Source organism: Amphibalanus amphitrite, unplaced genomic scaffold, assembly GCF_019059575.1.
Source record: "Amphibalanus amphitrite isolate SeventyFive unplaced genomic scaffold, NRLGWU_Aamphi_draft 000053F_arrow, whole genome shotgun sequence".
Classification (NCBI taxonomy): Eukaryota; Metazoa; Arthropoda; class Thecostraca; order Balanomorpha; family Balanidae; genus Amphibalanus; species Amphibalanus amphitrite.
This window is the reverse complement of record NW_024881549.1, coordinates 931,510-950,150: the sequence shown is the minus strand read 5'-3', so window position 1 is coordinate 950,150 and position 18,641 is coordinate 931,510. Positions and strand designations below refer to the sequence as shown.

The following is an 18,641-nucleotide window of genomic DNA, read 5'->3' as shown; positions in this document are numbered from 1 at the left end:
ATTATCGTAAACGGCCGCTACATGGCGTTTCAACAATGCACATTGCAAAAACGGTTCTCTTTAAAAAGGGTAGCGAGTGGAGCTCGAAGCAGCCATCAGGGTGGATGGTGAACACGTGTTGAACGGCGGCCGCCGACCCCACGCTGTGTTATGCTGTCGGTATATTGGACTCGGTCCCCTCTGGCTCTGACCAGACTTTCCCTACAGGAGCTGCTCGGCGCGCTCGTGCGGCCGGTCGGCCCGCAGCCATGGGTAACCTCATCCCCAAGCTGGCGCTGCAGCTCAGCCGCGACCGGTACGTGGTGCACGTGCACACGGGCGACCGCAAGTCGGCCGGCACCGACGCCAACGTGTACGTCCAGCTGCGCGACGAGGCCGGCCACGTGACGCCGGCGCGCCTGCTCGACCACTGGTTCTTCAACGACCTGGAGCGCGGCACCGTCTGCAGCTACCCGGTGCCGGCCGAGCCGGCGCTGCAGGGCGTCGACAGCCTCCTGTTGCGCCGCGACAACGCCGGCCTCGGCAACGCCTGGTTCCTCGACCTGGTGGAGGTGGAGGACCGGACGCTGAAGCGACGCTGGGTGTTCCCCGTGCACCGATGGATCCACGCCGACACAGAGTACCGGCTGCGCCAGTTCGACATCAGCCTGCCGCAGGATGACGAGACCGACATCCGTGACCGCCGGCGCGCAGAGCTGGAGGCCAAACGTGACGTCTACCAGTACGTGCAGCGCATCAGTGAGGGACCCGCTCAGGTGAGGAAGAGATCGGCGAGAGGCCAGAGCGAGTGAGTGAGTGAGTGAGTGAGTGAGAGAGAGAGAGAGAGAGAGAGAGGGGGGGGGCAAGGAGGGAGATAGAGAGAGGTCATTTCAGGTCAAGATGAAGGCCATAAACGTCCTCCAAGTCAGAATTAGAAACAGTCAGTGATTTCAGAGTAGCCCGACCCAGGTCACCGGACGGTGGCACCGGCCACATTGGCCTCCATTGCAGGCGTGACGTCAACAGACAGATCTGCCCATGCCGGGTATGATGCCATAAAGGTTTGACGAGGAGTAGATGCCTCGGTGCCAGCCGCCGGCCGTGTCTAATACTTCACAGACCGATAACCGGTCTCGGCCCAGAGAGGCATCTGCACTAGTGGTGTCAATTTCAGAAAATATGTGTCCAATGTCCGTCCAATGTCCCATACTTAGTTACGTCCATTGTCCGTCCAAAAGATATCCAAGCCAGCCATTTGTCCAAAGATGTCCGAAATCTACGCAATGATTTACACTCAACACTGTTATTCAATTGGCTTTTAATGTACTATTACCAGTTACCACCTCCAAAGTGTTTATCACATCGAAAGTTGAGCTTTCTCTTCCAGAAGCCGATTTTTCTATTCACAAGTCAATGCTACACACGATTACTTTGTAAAAACGCTGAGGTGTAGCAAGTGATGATCCAATGTTGTCCAAAGCCTGCTGTAATCGTCCAACCAAATTTCGAATTGGACAAAATCGGAATTACGAAGATTAAAGTTCCGATTGACACCACTAATCTGCGCGCTGGCTGGTCGGCAGCCGCATTGCTCCTGGACGATAATCCCCGATAGAAGCACGAGGCACCGTATCAGAACCGGTGCGTCCCATGTCCGGGATAGAACTGAGCACGTCCACCGACGGCAGTCACATTATCAATCTGTTACGATTGCGCACCAAAAACAAAGCGAATGGTGTCTAGACGTGAATATCGCCATTATATCCTTATCCCACTGCAGGTATTGGAAATCCGTGGGCCAAAGCGCATGTTCTGAAGAAATTCGGGTTCCTTCTACCCAGCAATGCACAAAGAAGCCTTGAACCCATCGGATCGCTGGTTTCATCTGTGTGGAAAGTCTAAACGCCGTGTCTTGTTATCTATATGGACCACGAAGTTTATCCGTGCTCACACCCATCCGTTTATTTTGTCGAATTTGAAAGCTATAGCTGGCTATAGCTACTGCACTCTGTGTGATTGCCTCGACCTGACTTGACCTCATTAACGGTGAAGATTGAATTAGGGCTGTTCCAAATTGCAACCAAAGTTCACTGAACTTTGAAACTGTGTAGCTCTCACACGAAATAAGAAGTTTATGCTGCTGGAAAGCACGAGCAAGAGGGATGCATCTTTCCCACTGAACAACAACCGGGCAAGTACTTATCCTTGTACTTATCACAAACTTAGCATAGGTCAATGCCGGCAAGCTCAAGCTGTACTGTGAACCATGTGAACCTGCCGCAGTTTCGTGCTCGTGTGTTTCGTTCAATTTGGCGCGTTTGGGTTGAGGAGTAACGTCTAATACAACATTTCCGTGCATGGTAAATGAGACGAAAAGTTGAATTTTTAGTAGCGACGTAAACTTCAGAGTAGACTTTTGCAGGAAGGTAGCGGATGTCCAAAAAACGTTCCTTTCATAATTAATCTAAATCTTTTCATTACTTCATGAAACAGAAGCCGAGCGAAATATAGATACATGTCACACACCAGCCACCGAATTGCACAAGCCATTGCTCGCATCGTCCGTACCAGTAGCGGAGAGATGAAAATAATGGAAAGCAAATCCATTAACGGAACAACAACATTTTAAGGTCTCGAGAACAGCGCTTTGCAGCGGACGGCAATGAAGCAAGCAATGACACAAGAAAACGATACGGTCCGGGTCGAAATGATGCAAATCAGGTGAACCGATAAAAACATCTTCTGCGCCACTCGAACGTCCACTCGAACACATCCAACTCGAGAGACGAGAAATGGGAAGGCTGACTGTTCTCACATGCTGCGTGTCCGCCGAGTACGAGTGCGATACAACAGAGTACCTCAGCAAGGACTTCCTGATCCGTGTCAAGACGGGCGACCTGCTGGGGGCCGGCACCGACGCCAACGTGTTCATCCAGCTGTCGGACGCCGTCGGACGCGTCTCTCTGCCGGTCAAACTGTCCCGCCGGCTCCGGAACGTCAACGAGCGCGGCAGCAGCTGCGTGGTGCGCGTGCGTGATCCGTTCCTGGGCCGCGTCACGCGCGTCAACGTGTGGCGGGACGCTGCCGGCCTGGCCGACGCCTGGCTAGTCGACTGCATCGAGGTGGCCTCGCAGGGCCACGTGACCAGCGTGTTCCCCGTGCACCGGTGGCTGCGCGCCGAGCGCGTCTACTCGTTCCTCGAGTTCGACTCGTGCGTGCCGCAGGACGACGTGCACGCGGGGGTGCGTCGGCGCGAGCTGGAGGAGAAACGCCACCGCTACACCTACTGCCAGCGCTTCGTCGAAGGCCCCGCGCAGGTCAGGGGAGCCGGGGAACCGCCAGGGCCGGCGCAACAGGGCCGCTACCGGGAAACCAGCCGTCGTGCCGTCGTCACAGGACATAGGCCAGGTCCCGAGGTCACTCGGGTCACTCGGCCAGGTCCTGAGTGACCCAGGTCCCGATGTAGTATCGGGATCACGGGTCGCCGGTCCGCGGTCAACGTTTTGTCAGGGTCTAGTCTAATACGGCAAGGGTACGATATTGTTAGTACCTATAATCCAGCCCATATCACCGTCTGCTTTACGGCCGCTGAGATCGTCTATATTTTGGAAAAATGAATTGTATCCGGTTATTGGTTGAGAATGGTCCGATATTCGGCATATGCTTGTGTTTCGCGTAGACTCATTCAAGTCCGTACCTATATAGGGGCTCATTGATATTCAGTTGTCGTCCGATAAAAACTTAGGGGCTTTCCTGGCTGTTTCAGGTAAAAGAACTTCCCGAAGACGAAATGTTTTCATTTTCATATAAGGTAAGCGCCATTTTTATCACAAACTTCTATGATTCTCGAAATGCTGTAATTTTTCGAATAGTTTATTTCTCAGATCAAATCACGTATTTTACCCTTTCCTGTTTTATTTTTCAGTTATAAACGCCGTCTAAGCAATCGCTATGACTGTGACGAAGTGTCAGTCCGATAACTCGCATGACCGCGTTTCAGTTCGACTTTCTGCGGGAGAAGGCGCGTCTGCTGTTGAAAACCAAGTCTATCGGCTCTTCCAACGACAGCTGGAGCTCGTTCGCCGACCTGGCCAAGGGCTACGAGAACAGTCTTGGCGAGCCAAACGTGAGTCGACAGGTATCCCTTCTCGTGCGCAGGTAAGCGAGCACAGCAATGAGCTGCCCGTCCGTGATTCAGATGTAAATGTTGAAATAAGCAGCCATAATCGCCCGTTTTCTCGGCGGTAATCGCACAAACCGGCCGCCGGCTCACGTCATTTCTCGGTTATCGGCTGTGAGACGGCCTACAGCGCCGCACGACCATCCAGTTTGCAGTTATGTTGTACGTTTCTCTCTCAGTCATCGAGGACGCCATTCGCACCGTCATGAGTAGCCTCGGGGATATACGAGGCCAGCCGATAGGCACCGATAAGTGGTCTCGCGGCGAGCAGACACGTGTGTCGGGCTCGCCGGAGCCGGACCGCGTGCCGCCCCCGCGGCCTCAAGGCCAGATAGCAGCCAGCGTCGCCGGCGGCGGTCGGCCGACGCCCTCCCTGCTATAGCGGCATGCCTGCCGCGGTGAATGGCCGGCGTTCCTGGCCGTTTGGGGCGGCTGCAGCGGCGGCTGACTGGCAGTTTGCGGCTGCCGGATCCTGCTCGCCGCCTGCCGCCGGCACACCCGACACCTGCTGCCGTGCCGACCGGCGGCGGCCCGCGGCGATCTCGACGCGTCCTGCGGCGATACCGACGCGGCCCGCTGCGCCCGGCCAGCTGTGCAGGCCGACCCGACCCCGGGCCGAGCGCCACCTCCCCGGGTGCTGCGGCTGTCCAGGATGACCACCCGCCGGCGAACACGGCGACCCTACACTGTCAACTGAACACCCGGGGCGACCCCCGACCGCGGCCAGGCGAAACAGGAGTCGATCGCCTGTCAACGATGATACGCCGCTGTAGGACTTCTGTTACCTATTCAGAGCGTAGTGCCACCGAGTGTTCCGCGTGTAACAGTGATGTCGATTAGCGAGCCAGTTTGGTTGGACTTGGAGAGCTTCACGGACCAATACAATATTTAACTTCCCTAACATCGCAACCGTCCATTCATGCATACGAATGACAACGGATTCACATATGGCACAGTTTCATGATTTATCACCACTTTTTCTTTATAATGCTGCATTAAAACATATAATTCGCTGATTTATGCCTACAATATATTTACGCATGATCCCACTTCATACTGGCAAGAGGCGGTGCTAAGTACAGCGTCGCCGCCGGCACAGATTAGACATCCAAGTTCTCAAGTGATTGGGCCGATACCGTGAAAGACTATCGTGCGCCCATTAAAGTTTAAACGTACCGTCACAGATCGCATCGGTCAAATTCCGACTCGTAAAAGCACTACGATAACTACCGGTCAGCAATGAGTGATACGCAAAACAATTTTCACCACGACATGACGAGGGTAATTGGGTGTTATACAACTTAACGGTATTTAATATTTATATCTTCAAGAAATTGATGCACTACCGTCCTCCTCCACGGTCTGTAGGATCCAAGCGTGCAGCTGTGATCGGAGACGGTAATCCGGGACGATATAGCCTGTTGTGGATGGTAAAGATGGCTCTTTGTGCGAGTCCCGTCTGTGACCTGTGACCCATCTGCCCGCAGGCGATGCAGTACTGGAGCTCTGATCGCTGGTTCGGCCTGCAGAGGCTACAAGGGGTCAACCCCGTCATGATCCAGTTATGCACCAGCATCCCCGACAAGTGAGTGGGCACTGAAGGGGGCAGCGGGCCTATCCCTGCAGTCCTGGGACAGCGCGCAACCGTGGCCTTGTGGGCTGAATGTCACCCATGGCTCAATCTCTACAGCAGGAAACAACAAACAACCCCACCGGCTCCTGTTCTAGGTCCCCGAACTCCGGCGCGATTATTGTTCTACCGTCTCACAATCAGAGAGCGGACATTAATTCAGCAAGAGCATAATGTGGCAGGATTTCAAACCGCCATGCCCGATGGTTCCCGTCTACGGTTAATGACTCATATTTGGACAGCATCTCACATGTTTACATATTTTGGCTAAGAGCAGACAAATTTCACCATGAAAAAGGGTTGGCTAGGATCTGAACCCAACAGAGGAGATCTTAAAACATCATTTGTTTAATTTTGCGCATTTTGCTGCATTTAACATCTATTTTTCTTCTCATCCGCGACTCATGGCACGAAGCCGCACCGTGCCACATGGATGCCGCGCCGCGCCGCAGGGCGCTGCACGGTGACACGCGGTAGACACACGGTAGACACATGGCGCTGCATGCTGACGTGCGCGGCCGCACCGCAACCGTACCGCATGCAAAACGCACTCGTGTGGGGCGGCCCTAAGGACAGTCGACAGACAACACATGAATTGAACTGTAGTAGGCGCCCCCCAAACAGCAGTAGCTCCAATAGAATTGCGATAGGTATTGTTCAAAGGCAGTCGGATGCCATCAGACAGGCGTTATTCAGTGTGTCGTCAGGCGTCAGATGTCAGAGCTTAGGCACCGTCTGGCGTCCAGAGTAAGAGCACGATCTGAGTCAGACGCCATAGATAGCATACCGTCAGGAATGCCGGAGCCCAAAGTGTCTGGCACCCTCAACCTGGACAGCGGCCCCAGGCTCACTGCGTCCCCATGCCGTGTGTGACCGCAGACTGGGCGTAGATGACGCGATGCTCCAGCCCTTCCTGGAGGGCCTGAGCCTGGAGCAGGCGCTGACGTCCAAGAAGCTGTTCATCGTGGACCTGGAGCTGCTGGACGGCGTGGGGGCCGTGGAGGGCACAGAGGTCAGTCCAATGACTGGCTAGGTGCGCAGCCCTAAAGGTCAGCTGGATTTCCCAGATGGCATGACATCGGCGGTGAATGGAGGCATCACAACCGTTTTTACCTTTATGCTGGTCACATAGGCATGCCAACAGCGCAGCATATATCCTTTCTTCAATCATCTCTGTATATGATTCCAATTCACATGCCAGTGTTCAAAGTTATCGAATATCTAGATTTGTTCGATACGCCAGCATATAAGATAGTTACTTCCGCTAAGCTAACCGTAGTCGGCCGACGTTTTCAGCTGTGCTCTCCCATCGCACTCTTCTACCTGAACAAGAAGGACGAGCTGATGCCGGTGGCCATTCAGCTTTTCCAGGGGAAATCACCCGATAACCTGGTGAGTCCATTTCGCGGTCCGTTACCGGTAACCGGTCGGAGAAGCTGATCGTGCGTGACGTGCATGGTCCGTATCGCCTCGTCAAGTCGATAGTAACCGAGCGAGCGATTATTACACTCTGTGCTAGCGTCACGAAATGTCGGCACGGTTCAAAGTGGTGGCGCAAAGCCATTCACAGTTCACACCAATTAGAAAACGATCGCTGCAAGCTTGAAGTCGATGTGTTGACAACTTGATATGGGATTTCTTCGAATGCACGTCTACTAGACTGTGCGAAGCGGATGACTCACTAAAAAGCTACTTAGATTCAATACGTGTACACCAAACCAATGCACTCCTTTCTTTATCGCCAGGTGTTTTTGCCGAGCGACCCACCCAACGTGTGGGTGCTGGCCAAGATGTACTACAACAACGCCGAGGCGCAGCAGCACCAGTCGTGCACCCACCTGGGCTTCACCCACCTGCTGATGGAGGGTGTGGTGATCTGCACGCACCGGCACCTGTCGCCCTCGCACCCACTGTTCCGGCTGCTGGCGCCGCACTTCCTCTACCTGATCGCCATCAACAGTCGCGGCCTCGAGAAGCTCATCTCGCCCGGCGGCTGGGTCGACAAAGGCATGACCGTCGGCGTCAACGGCATGTTCGAGCTCATACGCAGAGGGTGGGTGGCCGGGAGACGGTGGCACGCCCGATATTTGTAGCAATGAATGAACACACTATATTGAGGCTCTTGGATAATCATTTTTCTATATCTCTTTATAGCTCTCTTAGCGATGCTTCATAATTTTCCTCTTATCACTTCTTCCGCAGTTTAAATATCACGTGTTAGCAATTAGCTTTCAATAAACTTTCAGCGAGCGCACCAGGCCATTCGGCTGATGCTCTGCACACCACATCACAGCTCGGTCTTACCCATGATTCAAAGCTCGATGACCTCCTCCGTTCCTTACAGCATCAAGCGCTGGCGTCTGGACACGATGGGCGTGGTGCCGGCGCAGATAGCCGGCCGCGGTGTGGCCGACCACTCCGTGCTGCCCTACTACCCGTACCGGGACGACGCCACCGCCCTGTACGCCGCCATCGAGAGATACGTGCGCTCCGTCATCGACGACGTGTACTCGGAGCCCGAGCGGCTGGCCGGCGACTGGGAGCTGCAGCACTGGCGCAAAGAGCTCACCCAGCCGCGCGACCAGGGCGGCGTCGGCCTGCTCGGAGTGCCCGGCGACGACGAGAAAGGTACGGTGATCGGCGGGCCAATAGGGTTGGCAAGGCGAGGGGTGGAACGGAGAGAGGAGGACGTAAATAGTGTGAATGCATGATCGCAAGGCCGGGTAAAATGCTTTAATTTTCAACCTCACTTCACTTTAGTCAAAGTACCCAGTCCAGACTTATAACCGGTTAGTCAACAGGACAGGAGACCCCTGACACCCCCCCCCCCTCTCCGTGGGCGCAGGTTTCACCACTAAGGACGAGCTGGTGACCACCTTCACCTCCATCATCTCCACGTGCAGTCTGGGCCACGCGTCCGCCAACTTCGCCCAGTACGAGGAGTACGGCTTCGTGCCCAACTACCCGGGCATCCTGTACGGCCGGGCGCCGCGCAGCAAGGACACCGAGCCCACCGAGCGCGACCTGCTCAGCTACCTTCCCAGCCGCGTCACCACGCGCGACATCATGGTCATCACCAAGCTGCTGAGCTACCGCGGCACCCAGAGTCTGGGCGACTTCGAGGTGCGCTACATGTACGACCCAGTAGGCTCGCGGGCGGCGGAGACGATGCGGGCCGAGCTGCGCAAGCTCAGCGATCAGATCTCGGCCAGGAACGCGACGGCGGAGTTTCCGTACAGCTGGCTGGACCCGGCCTTCGTGCCCAACTCCATCAGCGTGTAGCCTGAGTGGATGGACAGACCAGTGGGTGGACCGGCGGACTGACAGGTTGGTGGACTGATGGACTGGTGGACTGATTGGTGGGCGGGTCAGAGAGTGGCCCGGTGGACCGGCGGATCTGGGAACATTAGCGGCGTTCGACCAACGGGCTAGAAGTGCCCTCGCCGGAGAAGGCAGGGTCGGTGGTGTTCCGAGGCGGACCGACTTAGACGTGGGATTATCAGAGACCGACCGACAACCGTCAGTGATACAAAGGCCCCACAGCTGAAACTCACGGTCCCACGGCGAACTCCTCTCAAAGTTGACTGGACGTATTGCGTGTGTTGATCGCGTTAAGTACGATGTAAGTCACTGATACGCAGGGTAGGGTGCTTTACAACTCGCCAAAGCTGGCGGCACTGTCAAGCTTGGAAGCTGTTTCATTATTCCATTTGTCAACGTGCAGTTTTGCTTAGAGTGTCATCTCACTGGTACCTACCTGTGCGGCGTGGTTTATGTTAGTTGTAGGTAAACAGATTCTATAAGAGGGGCACGGGACATTGTGATGGTGTCAAGGCACCCATGTCATTATCTGTAACTCGAGGCGTCTGTAGGTTTGCGGGCATATCTCTCTTGAGTAGTCATGGAGCTTTCAATAAATATATATCGTCCTGTCTGGGGCTTATCTTCTGGGGTCTGGGACTGGGTGTTATCTTGGAAATGATTTTAATGCAACCGCATTAAAAAAAAACGTACGGAAAGGATGATTTTTTTTCAAGTCATCTCGAACTTCTGATGTATGATTTTTCCTTGATTTTTTTCTTTTTAAACAGAGGCGAGAGCAATAACTAGATGCAACACGCCATGTAACTGAAGTCGACCTCTCAAAAGGTGACCTGCGACGGACCCCATCAGTTGCAAAGCCACCAGGCGATCGTGCCCGTCGCGACACAGCGGATCTATCCCTGAACTACACCGCCATCTATCGAAGGTCGGTCCCGTCTGAGAGGCAGCGGGGCCGGTCGGTTAACGAACCGCTGCTTAGCTCGGGGCCGGCGCAGAGTACACCGGGATAGAACAGTTCCATTCTGTGTTGGTAGGGATGGTCTGATGAGTTACACAGTAAACGAGTTCCGACGATAATTCAGAAAAGCAGAACGCCTGCGATCACGTGCGTATAAAAAATTTACATTCCGCCATGTGCTGGCCAAGAGTGAGCCGTTGAAAAAAACAACAGACTTCAGAAGGCAATTTCTTCACAAAAATTTGATGGTTTGAACTCGAGCATATCTTAATCTACACCTTTTTAGGCGCAATTTCAAAAAGTGTAGATTCCCGAAGTGACATAATTGGCGTGGTACGATCTCCACATCCCAGGCACGCCGGCAGTACCGGTGGAAGGTGATACACGGTCCAAGTGCGCCATGATGTGTCACACCCAGAGAAGCTACCAACCCCAACCGAGGCGCGACGAGCGGTCACTGGCAGTCCACGGCAGGAGCAAGATTCATATGGATAGGACAGAGCCTACACCAGAGCCGCCCAGCACTCGAAGTCCGACCTCCAATCCGGTGTACCTACTAACCCACGTCCGTCCATGAACGACCTCTGCCGACGCTGCTCACAGGCCGTTATGGGGGCTGGCAGTCTTCTCCTCACCTCATCCCCACTACCAGCACAGCCAGGCCAGTTCAGTGACCACCGAGAATTTACTCCTTTATTACAAGCACGAGTCATTTCACATAAGTTAATGGTAGAGTGTCTGAGGTGGCGTGTCTCGGTTGGCGTTGAAATGATGGCGAGATTTAGCAGCTCCCCACTCAGTTTGTCTGTGTCGCGGCCGGCGGCGGGCCGCGAGTCTCGCGGTCCGTCTACCATATACATATCACACATGTACAGCATTGGGCGCGGGCGGGCGGCGGCACTAGGTGAGCTTCTTGGCCCGCTGGAACAGAGTGTCCACCACGCGGCCCATGTTGTGCATGGTCTCGAGCGCGGTGTCGTAAGTGCCGTCGGCGTGCGTCTCGTCGAATACGACCAGCACGTCGTCGTTCTGGTCCAGGATGCCGTGGAACTTGGCGTCCAGAATCATCTGGGACAGCTTACGCTCCACCTGGTCCTGGGAGAGCCGGATTGTCTGCGCGATGTAGCCCACCTGGCGACGACAGACGGACGGCGTCACAGACCCGGAGACTGGACGGACCGGCGGGTATGCCCGCTGCCAGATGGAGCACGGAGGGTGGAGCCGGCTGCCAGACCAGCCGTGTGCCAAATCAGGGCTGCGGAGTCGGAGTCGGAGTCGGAGTCGGAGTCGGTCGGAGTCGACAGTTATGACTGGAGTCGGAGTCGGAGTCGGAGTCGATATTGGAAACCCCAGCCGGAGTCGGAGTCGGAGTCACCGAAAATCCGTCGACTCCGCAGCCCTGCCAGGTGTGCGGAGTCGGAGTCGGGAGTTGGAGTCGATCGGAGTCGACATTTCTGCCCGGAGTCGGAGTCGGAGTCGGAGTTGGTTTTTGAAAGCCGGAGTCGGAGTCGGAGTCGGAGTCGCCGTAAATCCATCGACTCCGCAGCCCTGTGCCAAATAACAACCCCCAAAGGAATGAATGCTATCATTCAATGAAGGATTGGATCAATAAATAAATGACTGGCTGGGTGATTAAATGAATGAATGAATGAATGGATGATGGAGCGAAAATAGATAAAGCGAAAGGATAAATCGATCAATGAATCAATCACCAATTAAATAATCATCAATCACCAATGAATCAATCAACCAGTAAAATAATGAATAAATAATCGATCCACCGATCAATTATCAATCAATGGACGATCGCATCGGATGAATGGAGAGATAATGGAAGGACGAAGACAATGGACGAAATGAATGAATGAATGAATGAACGAATGGATCAATGAACAAACCATTCCTTGGAATTCGGAGAGACTTCCCCAGTCCAGCGCGCAATTCGAGAGATCGGGTCGTTGGATCCAGGCCCCTCTTGCTGTCATCCGCACACCGCGTGCATCTGCCCTCGACCTCAGCGCACCTGGCGGCGAGGGCCGTCACTCCACCCCGTGGCCGGCTCACCTGGACTCGCGAGTACGGCTCGATGATGCGGCACAGGTTCTGCTCCAGCATGGTGTCGTACAGCGTGTTGAGGTGCGCCTTGATGATGGGGTCTCCGGCCAGCTCCTGGCTGTACTCAGAGAGCGCCTGGAGCACATGGAGAGGGTCACTTTAGCGACAACGGAGCGGGCGACGGACGGGATAATGGGCGCACGCAGCTGTGAAGGCTGATCAGACAAATCGCATTACGAAGTGGACAGGCGGGAACAGGGTAGATAACTGTCGCAGATTACCAAAGGTCGCATGCCTAACGATTCCGAGCATTACCAAAAGTCACCAGCATCCCAGAAGTAGCTCAGCCATTGGCATGAATAAATAAAAATACTATTTCCCAAAACCGCACAGCCAGCGGACCCCGGGGCCAGCTGATGACCAACTTAACTCCCCTGCCACTGCCACAGCCTCACCAGGGCAGATAAACTAACACCTCAGCACCCAGCGACGCCCCGGCTCCCGCCCGTACCTGCTGGAAGTCAGCCAGGGACCGTTTGTGGCTGGCCTGCGCAACCGTCTTCATGGCGTCAATCTCCCGGCCGGCGTACTTGAGCGCCAACTTCCCGCTGACGATACCGTTCACGTCCTCGGGTCTGCGGCAGAGCGAGCGGGGGGAGATTAGTACGGCAGTGTGTACGGAGATCTGTACGGCAGTACAATGTGTATTATGAATTACGTAATTGTGTGAATGTGTATTATGTAATCAGCAATGGCCACGACAGCGAGTGGAATAAGCACAACAGTGTATGGGAATTCGCATTAACCGATGGCCCACAGACCTCCAAGTAGACCCCGCAGACGTATTCTTATCACGAAGTCCCAACAGGTCAAATTACTCACGTGTTCAACATGATCTTGGACATGAGCATGTACTTGAGCGCCAGCAGCGCCTTTCCGTCCTCGACGCTGTCGTATCCCTCGAACGCCTCGTAGAAGTACGAGTAGGCCGTCTTGAAGTCCCGCTCGTCGGCGGCGTGCAGCACGCCCGACTGCATGTCGAGCGCCGCCTGCACTTTGGGCGGCGTGTAGATGCCGTTGGCGGTGGTGCGCGCTGAGGTAAGTGCCGCCCGCGCCTTGGGCAGGTTACTCAGCGCGTGGTACGTCTTGGACTCGAGCAGCTGCACCTGTGGCGGCAGGGCGGCAGGGCGCATCGGTTAGCACTGCAGAGGGAGGTGTGCGGCAGACATGGGACGGCCGGCGATGTGTAGTGGAAATGGGCAGCTTTCAGTGATAGACAGTCAACAAATAGGTCGAAAGGTACACAGGATAGCATAGCAAGCGATGTTACAAATAACGAACAAAAAATGTAGGCTTAACCCCATAATTCATAACGGCTGTTACCAGTTTTTTAGTTCATAGCATCATACCTAGACACTGCACCATCATCCATTAAACCACATTATACTCGAAACTCGCATCTTACCAAGTCACACAGATCCACTCCTACTGCCCGCTGTGAGCTCAAATCCCCTTGGTAATAGCACGAGGCACCAGCATCGTGTCCCTCGTGACAATCCACTTCCAACTCCCACCCATCTGTCCATCCATCATGCTAACCACACTCCACGGCGCCTACCCACCTCGACAAGGAGATTCTTATCATCTAGCTTTTTGAGTTCCTTGAGCAGCGCAGAGCCGAGCGTCAGCGCCTCCTGGTACTGTTTGGTATCGAAGAAGAGCGCCACCAACCGCGCCTCGAGTGACTGACGCAGGAAGGTGCGCTTCTCGGCCTTGGCCCAGTCGATACACTCCTGTGAGCAAACGGTGAAACGTCAGAGACGGGCACAGGGGCGGGGTGGTGTAGGAGAAAGATACGGACAGCTGGCAGAGCCGGACAGTGAAAATTAGACGAGGTTACGAAGAACCGAAGATATAGTTGTAACAGGGCGCAGTACACGGGACGCAGCACTGGGATGCCATCAGGGCGGTAGGTTAGGGCTGAATGATCCCCGAGTGCTGCATACGAGAAGGTTGGTGTGACTGCCAAAACAGAGTCGATGCCGGGGAGTCCCCCAGTAAATGACTCCATTACCGGACATCAGCTATAGACGACTGTAATACTGACGAACAACACAAACAGCACGGACCCTAGTCCATGAGTCCTGTCCAGTCCAGACACGGCCTCATCATCTGAACCAAACACCACGTGGGCCGCACCCGTCCGCCTCTGGCCTCTGGCCCCGCCGGCCCGCGTACTGACCTTACACAGCTGCACCTCGATGCCAGTGCCAGCCTCCATGTCCAGGAACATGTCCACTAGCCCGCGTACCAGCTTGGACGCCTTGGCCTTACTGATGAGGCCCAGGAACGGCCGGGACGCCCGGATCAGGTCGGCCAGCTCTGACAACAGACAGCGGAAGCAGGGTCAGATGGAGTCAGTATGATAAGGAGGTACGATCAGACGGAGCTTCGGTCAGTGGTACGGTCACACACTGTCATCGGCGGTTTGACAGACGCCGATTGTTCGTTCGGATCCACAGTATCGTCGACAACGAGATGACTATAATCCAATCTTCGAGAATGTTGTCTAAATGAGTAACAAATTAACATGTATGCCAGCCTTACACATCAAGAGCAAGGTCACAAAAATAACAGGCTAGCATGACCAAAGTTAAGAGACCTGAGTAGGTAACAGCAATCCGGCATAACCCAGCGTCCCGCGGGCAGCCCCCACCCACCTCTGGCCTTGCCAGACTTCTGAAACAGCTCTCCGAGCTGCATAATGCCCTGCTCCTTGATCCGAATTGTCTCCTCATCGCTGATCGGCGGCTCCGGCGATTTGACTGGAACCAAGCACACTCAGCCGGTCAGGTATACTGGGAGGCAAGTAGAGACCCCAGAGCCATGGAAACTGGCAGAAGAGGTGGAATACTGTCACATCAACATGCTGGAAGATCATTATGGCTTGTTTATTGTTTATTGTAAAAAAGCAACAGATGCATGCTCAATAACAGGAGCAGTCATACAATTAGCACAATAAGTGCATGAATTAAAGTAACCCAGAGTGCTTACTAATACTAAGAGGTGTAGATTTAACATTTCACAGACAATAAAATAATGCAATACCTGAATTCAGTGTCAATGGCAATATGAGTGCATTGTGCAAGCAAGTCTCATTTTGCCTAAAAAAAACACTTTAATAAACCCTTTTATGTTTGAGTAGTAACCCTTTTATGTTTATTACAGCACATAATGTTTTCACTATTGCAAGTAAATGTTTTCACTATTGTAAGTAGAATTTTGTCCAGCTATTTCAACATTGCTGCATGGTAAAATGAGAACATACTGAAAGTAAGTTGGGGGCCATGCCTAACCAATACATTTTTGGTGTAATCTATTTCATTCAAACTTCTTCATGTTCATAGTCATTCCATAAGTCAATGTACATGCACAAAGCTATTCTCTGGTGTTTGGTAATATAATGATGGCAAATGTTTACTATGCTCTTGCACAACATCTAGGCAAATAAGGAATCACATAATAAGCTGGTGATGCTATATTTACCTATAGCTAAATATAGCATCACCAGTTTATTATCTAATTCCTGATTTGCCTAGATGTTATGCAAGTTGAGCAAAGTAAACATTTCCCATCATTTAATCTTGATGAAAATGAGAGGAATTATGAAATTACTTGTAGATGTTTAAAGCCTACAGAAGTCATGAGCCTAATCAATTGTAAATTGCACAGTAAAGTTGAAATGTTACCTAGTTACCTATCGCCCATCCACGTAAAAATTGAAAGATAAAAATATATATTACATGTTTGTTTACTAAGCATTTTCAGGATTTTAAAAATGATATCCCCTTTTTACTTTTCTAATGCACCCACATGCCTCGCCTACTACACTTCCTAATTGAATTAAATAGAATGGTCTAACGTTCACTTCTGTATTGCTTATTTGACACCCCCATCTCAAGAAGTTTGAATAGTAATAATGTAACTAGTAACAAGTACAGTCATTAACACCTGCAAATCAGAAATGTACCTGCTCAGTGCTATTAGCTGCCTATGATCTTTAAACCGAATCCCTTGCGAGTACCTACCTAGCGTACATTTGTTTTATGCATACACATCTTGACTTGCTACTGCTACTTCTTTGAATTTTAAAGGCTAGGTATTTGAAGAAAGTAGTATATGCATCAGTGACATAAATGTGAATGAACCTAAGCCTGGGCCCTGTTTCACCAGTGATAGCACTTAGCAGCATGCTGCTATTCCATTTCGCAAGCTGACGTCACACTTCTGGTAGTGTTGGAGGAATAGGCTTGTTGACGTCTCCATGGAAACCCAATTTGACACGTGTAATAGCAGCGTGCTGCTATCACCAGTGAGACCGGGCCCTGTTAAAATTGGCAAAGCCAATTTCAGCTGCAGACAGCCTGGATGAATTCCATAACATTGTAAATTACCATTTAAATTGCTATTTAAAGTAAATTTGATAACAGCTGTTGAACTCAGAATTTGTCATATTTTAGACTGAATACTTCAACATCACAATCTTGCAAATATTTTAAGTATTATATGTCAAACCACTGAACTCTATAATGTGGAATGCGCATCGGCCGCCAGATGGTGTCCAACGGTGCCGCCATGTTGCGCAGACCAGGAAGCGGCCGCCGCCTGTGTTGGGGAATAGGGAATTCGGGACCTCGATTTACGTTTGCGGTCGCTGCATGCGTTACGTTCAAGCTATGTGGACACGGAACCCGGCATCTTACGCAGAATTGAGTGGAGAACAAGATGGAATCCTAAAAAATCCTCAGATACAAGGAACTAATACGTTAAACCCTTATAAGTCAATGGGGAAATATGAAAATTGCTATATTTGCGCCGAGAATGATCTGAAACTATCTCAAGCATATAGAATCATGATTTCATGCACTCCTTGCAAGGTTCTATGCTTCATATTTGCATTGCTGCCCTTGCGTGACGTCATTTGTGACGTCACAAGTGTCACAATTTTTCTTCAATAACTCCCGATCAAATTGAGCTAGCGAGTCGGGAAAGCCACCAATGGACTCAGGAAGACTTGCCGAATTGAATGATATGCGACATGACCTCTTTCGACCAACTTTGTGACCTGGGGGTGCTGACCTGACCTTGACCTGAGGTCAACACCCTAAGTTGACCTGACCCGAACAAAAAGTATATCACTCGATGCGCCTGGGCTAGCTGAACACGATGGTGCCAAAATCGCGGCTCTACGGCCATTTTTAGCGAAGTTATTAACCAAAAACCGAACCCGTGCCTTAGATCACTTGACCTGACCTCAGAGGTCACCGGTTGACCTGAGACCTTCACAGCGGGTTCCTACCAGTCATTCTGCATTATACTTTGCGGCATACGACCACTTTACCGCTTAATTATTGTTTAATTAGCGGCGCATTAGCGACGTGGGTTCAATCAACCCCTTCGGCCGGGGCAAATGTAGGTCCGGCGAGTGAATTTGAGGAATTCTGAAGATACGATCGTGTTCCCCATTCAATTCTGCGTAAGATGCCGGGTTCCGTATCTACTTAACTTGAACGTAACGGATGCGGCGGCCGCAAACGTAAATCGAGGTCCCGAATTCCCTATTCCTCAACACAGGCGGCAGCCGGTTCCTGGTCTGCGCAATATGGCCGCCACCGTTAGACACTACGGCCAATAGAGTTGAAGCGGCATTGCTCCCCTGTGTGTCAAACATAGCTTTAAGAATTGTAGGCAAATGCGGCGCAGACAAACAGTCAGCAACTGGCCGGTAAGGAGAAGCGATATTAAAAAAAATCGTATTTTCAACAGAACAGGACTCACCTATTTTACTATAAAGTTCAATTCCCTTATCTTTGTCTGAATTTGAAATGGCTTGCGCCCTCTCAAGAAGCGCAGCCGACGCCATGGCTGCCTCGCCGGGAAACTGCAATTGTCACTGTGATGCAGACAAATACAACGCATGTGTCAAACAAGCCAGTCACTGTGAGAAAGTTACAGCTACTAAATAGAAGTGATGACTTTTACATGTTGGACTATCCAAACTCCGTGTAATGAAAATCAGCTGAATAATGCGCTGGACTATAGATATTACGTTTTTTAAACAAACAAGACATCAAATAATCGGTACCGTTCGTACTTCAATGTTAGACCCACGGAGTGGTTCTACCGCACTACCGGTAGTGAGAGGGCGGGTTTAGTCGCCCCGGCGCTCGATTTTATCGATTTATTTTTATTTAAACTCGATTTATTTATAGTCATCGTGGATTTTATGAGACTTTTGACGGGGATGGTCTGCGGACCGCGGTTCGCAGGACTGCAGGAGCAGCTGAGCAGCTGCAGTCACTAGAGTAAGTTAGATCGGACCGTGTCAGATTTTGATGGGCACGCTAAGATTGGCATATCAATTTTCCCTTTGCCCAGAATAGCGCGATCGGATGGTAGGGGTCGATGCCTGTGCAATAAAACAATTGCTTTGATTCAGGGGTGGATCCAGCTCA

General features: G+C 52.2%; 2 protein-coding genes across 3 annotated transcripts; one reads left to right on the top strand and one right to left on the bottom strand.

Moving 5' to 3' along the window:
* The first annotated feature begins 207 nt into the window (after positions 1-207).
* Positions 208-9,723, top strand: LOC122377977 (polyunsaturated fatty acid 5-lipoxygenase-like). Of its 2 annotated transcripts, none has more exons than XM_043358638.1 (9): positions 208-755; positions 3,746-3,790; positions 3,980-4,105; positions 5,647-5,744; positions 6,669-6,801; positions 7,086-7,181; positions 7,535-7,842; positions 8,134-8,417; positions 8,635-9,723. In XM_043358638.1, exons 1-9 carry the CDS (start codon positions 249-251, stop codon positions 9,069-9,071), a joined length of 2,034 nt encoding a protein of 677 aa, XP_043214573.1. In that variant the 5' UTR covers positions 208-248; the 3' UTR covers positions 9,072-9,723. The 2 variants fall into 2 exon arrangements, with proteins under 2 accessions (XP_043214573.1, XP_043214572.1); XM_043358637.1 differs by lacking the exon at positions 208-755 and adding an exon at positions 2,200-3,296.
* A 1,027-nt stretch (positions 9,724-10,750) lies between these two features.
* On the bottom strand, positions 10,751-18,107 carry LOC122377976 (26S proteasome non-ATPase regulatory subunit 11-like). Its single transcript, XM_043358636.1, has 8 exons — positions 17,965-18,107; positions 14,847-14,951; positions 14,369-14,508; positions 13,749-13,919; positions 13,009-13,292; positions 12,638-12,761; positions 12,136-12,261; positions 10,751-11,202 (listed from the first exon to the last, which is right to left on the bottom strand). Exons 1-8 carry the CDS (start codon positions 18,047-18,049, stop codon positions 10,972-10,974), a joined length of 1,266 nt encoding a protein of 421 aa, XP_043214571.1. The 5' UTR covers positions 18,050-18,107; the 3' UTR covers positions 10,751-10,971.
* Between the last annotated feature and the right edge of the window lie 534 nt (positions 18,108-18,641).